We start from the raw sequence: 2,391 nt of genomic DNA on the forward strand, positions 1-2,391 counted from the left end.
TATATATATATTTGAAGAGAGTTCCATACCCCCAAAAACGCATATTTCAAAGTCTAGATGTAATGTACACATGTTCTAGCAGAATGTGACAAAAAAGCATAATTTGGATGCTTTATGCTGCTTTTTCTTTCCATTCTTCACTATGTTAACACAGGCATGCATTTCTCATTATGTGAGTCCAGTAAAGATGGACTGTGCAAAGCTGTTTCAAGCTACTATTAAGATCAAAAAGACCAAATTTAAAACTTTTTATGTGATAAGTTGTCTGTTAATGTCTTGACAACACTGGTTTTTGTTCCTGAATAATTGATAAATAGTCAGCGTCATCCAGCAGGAAACGTTTATCTGAATGATCAGGTGCAAAAACTGAAAATTATTCATTAAAAAAGTAAATAAAACACATTTAGAGCACCTGAAGTAAAACATAAAGCTCAAAAATACTCAAAACCCCCTTAAAATCATGAAAGAGTCTGATTTTATGGCAGCAAATCTTACTATGTTTCACAGATTTTAAGTACAAAATGTTGCATTTAAAATCAGTGTTTCAAATTTCTCCTGGACCCCACAATAAACATCAGTGTTCATATTATTTTTTTTTTTGCTAATTTTAATGTTATAATTAAATTTCACCAGCCTTGTTTTGACAAAGGGCACATGGCCTTTTTGAGCATATGCTTATTCACGCTCACCATCTCCAGACAAATTAGTTTCTCCGAGCTGCCCTCGACTGCAGGCCCGACCTAAGCGCAGCTGTTACAACTAACTGCAGCACTTGAAACGTCTCCCGGCAGTATGAATCATTCTATTTGACAAATATATTCAGGACTCAGTGCAGATGATGAAGCACCTAATCATCCTGTACCCTCATTAATGAAACTCTGAGCAGAATRCAGTAGATTTTAAAATCAGACTTAAGCAGAGCTTTACATTTCTGTCGCCACAGGCAAAATCTAAACTAATGATCATATCGTTGTTCTTCTCTCCCCCCTTCCCCAACTTCTGGCTTGTCATGCACTGCTAATATGGACATCCGCGCAGGCTCAGGTCAGTGTCACTCATTGTGTACATATACTCTGCTTTAGCTAATGAGAACAGAATGCATGTCAGATTTGTCCAAGTCACACACACTGCTGTCTCCTCTGGTCCTTTAATGTGAGAATAAACATTACTCTGAAGGACAAAGTGCTGCACGGACAGAAACATCTTTTACATCTGTTTGGATGGAATTCCATTTACTTTTTACCTCCACTTACCAGGAGCATTTCCAAGAATCTTGAGTCTTGCTAGTTATGATTGAGTCAGCTTAAAAAAGAAAAAAAAAACTGAGCAGGGTAACATCTGAAGTCCTTATTAAAGCGAATAAACTCCAGTATTTTTTAAAGAAAAAAAAAAAACACAGGATAAAGACCACAAAACCAATGAGTGGATCCTGATTGGCTATTTCAGTTTCTTCGTGACCTTAGGTGTACTTGAAAGCAAATCTTCTTCTTTTTTACTCATTCTATATGATGCATTGTAGTACAACCGCTTTAACCTGTCAACTTTATATTATATTGAACTTTATTTACTGTCTGATATTTTTTGCGTGGTGGCACTCCAACCAATTTTGTAAGTGCTACGATAGCAAAGTTTCACAGTTATTCCTCAAAATACAGCTTTAGTGCTCAATAAACATTGTATATAGCGAGGAAAGGGACCCACAAGTCATTTTATTTGCTGGTGTTTCTAAACTGTGTATCTGCAGTAGTAGTGGAGAAAGTGGGAGTAGGGAAGTTGCCAGTTTTCCCAGCAGGGGCATCTGCAGGGACAGATGGGAGATGATGACGGTGTGTAACAGGCATCTGTGTGGCCCGCAGGGGAGGGAATACTCAACACTCATTCCCACTCACTAGTCTGAGCACACACACACACACACACACACATACTGACACACATTGCGGCTTGTCATACCTTTTTTCACAAACCGTCCTCAGGAGCATACCTTTTTTTTTTTACGGTGGCAGACAGTTACATAGATTGAGAGTAAACATGTGTTTCACAGGAGCATTGTGCCGGCTGCTCCCTCGGTTCTGCAGACATGCCAGATTCACTGGCTGAGCGGCGAGAAGTGAATAGGCTCAAAATCCAGCCAATTACATTGTCAGCTGAGGGGACTGTTGCCATGGTCATTTTGGTTTTACACACCCCATGCTCTTCTTATCATGTCATACATGTACGGTGTGCCATTTGTAAAGTTACACAGTTGAAAATTACCACCAATATTTTTGTTTTATTTAGCCTTTTATAAGAAAAAAGAACAGATTTATTTTTCAAAGTCAGTTTTTCACCATATGATTCATTTATTTATAAATGTCATAGTTTATAAACTAAATATTTAACCTACAAATTAAA

The 2,391-nt window shown here is 37.7% G+C and overlaps 1 protein-coding gene across 2 annotated transcripts in view; it reads left to right on the forward strand.

The window, feature by feature from the left end:
• thsd7ba (thrombospondin, type I, domain containing 7Ba) overlaps nucleotides 1-2,391 on the forward strand; it is a 193,635-nt gene that overhangs the window by 155,862 nt on the left and 35,382 nt on the right. The window contains exon 17 of one of the 2 annotated variants that reach the window (XM_014020100.1): nucleotides 1,039-1,044. The exons of the other annotated variant lie outside the window; for it this stretch is intronic. Within the exon in view, the coding sequence (XP_013875554.1) occupies nucleotides 1,039-1,044 (6 nt within the window). The remainder of the gene's footprint in view (nucleotides 1-1,038; nucleotides 1,045-2,391) is intronic. 2 annotated transcript variants of the gene reach the window in all.

This window comes from Austrofundulus limnaeus, unplaced genomic scaffold (genome assembly GCF_001266775.1).
Source record: "Austrofundulus limnaeus strain Quisiro unplaced genomic scaffold, Austrofundulus_limnaeus-1.0 Scaffold240, whole genome shotgun sequence".
Classification (NCBI taxonomy): Eukaryota; Metazoa; Chordata; class Actinopteri; order Cyprinodontiformes; family Rivulidae; genus Austrofundulus; species Austrofundulus limnaeus.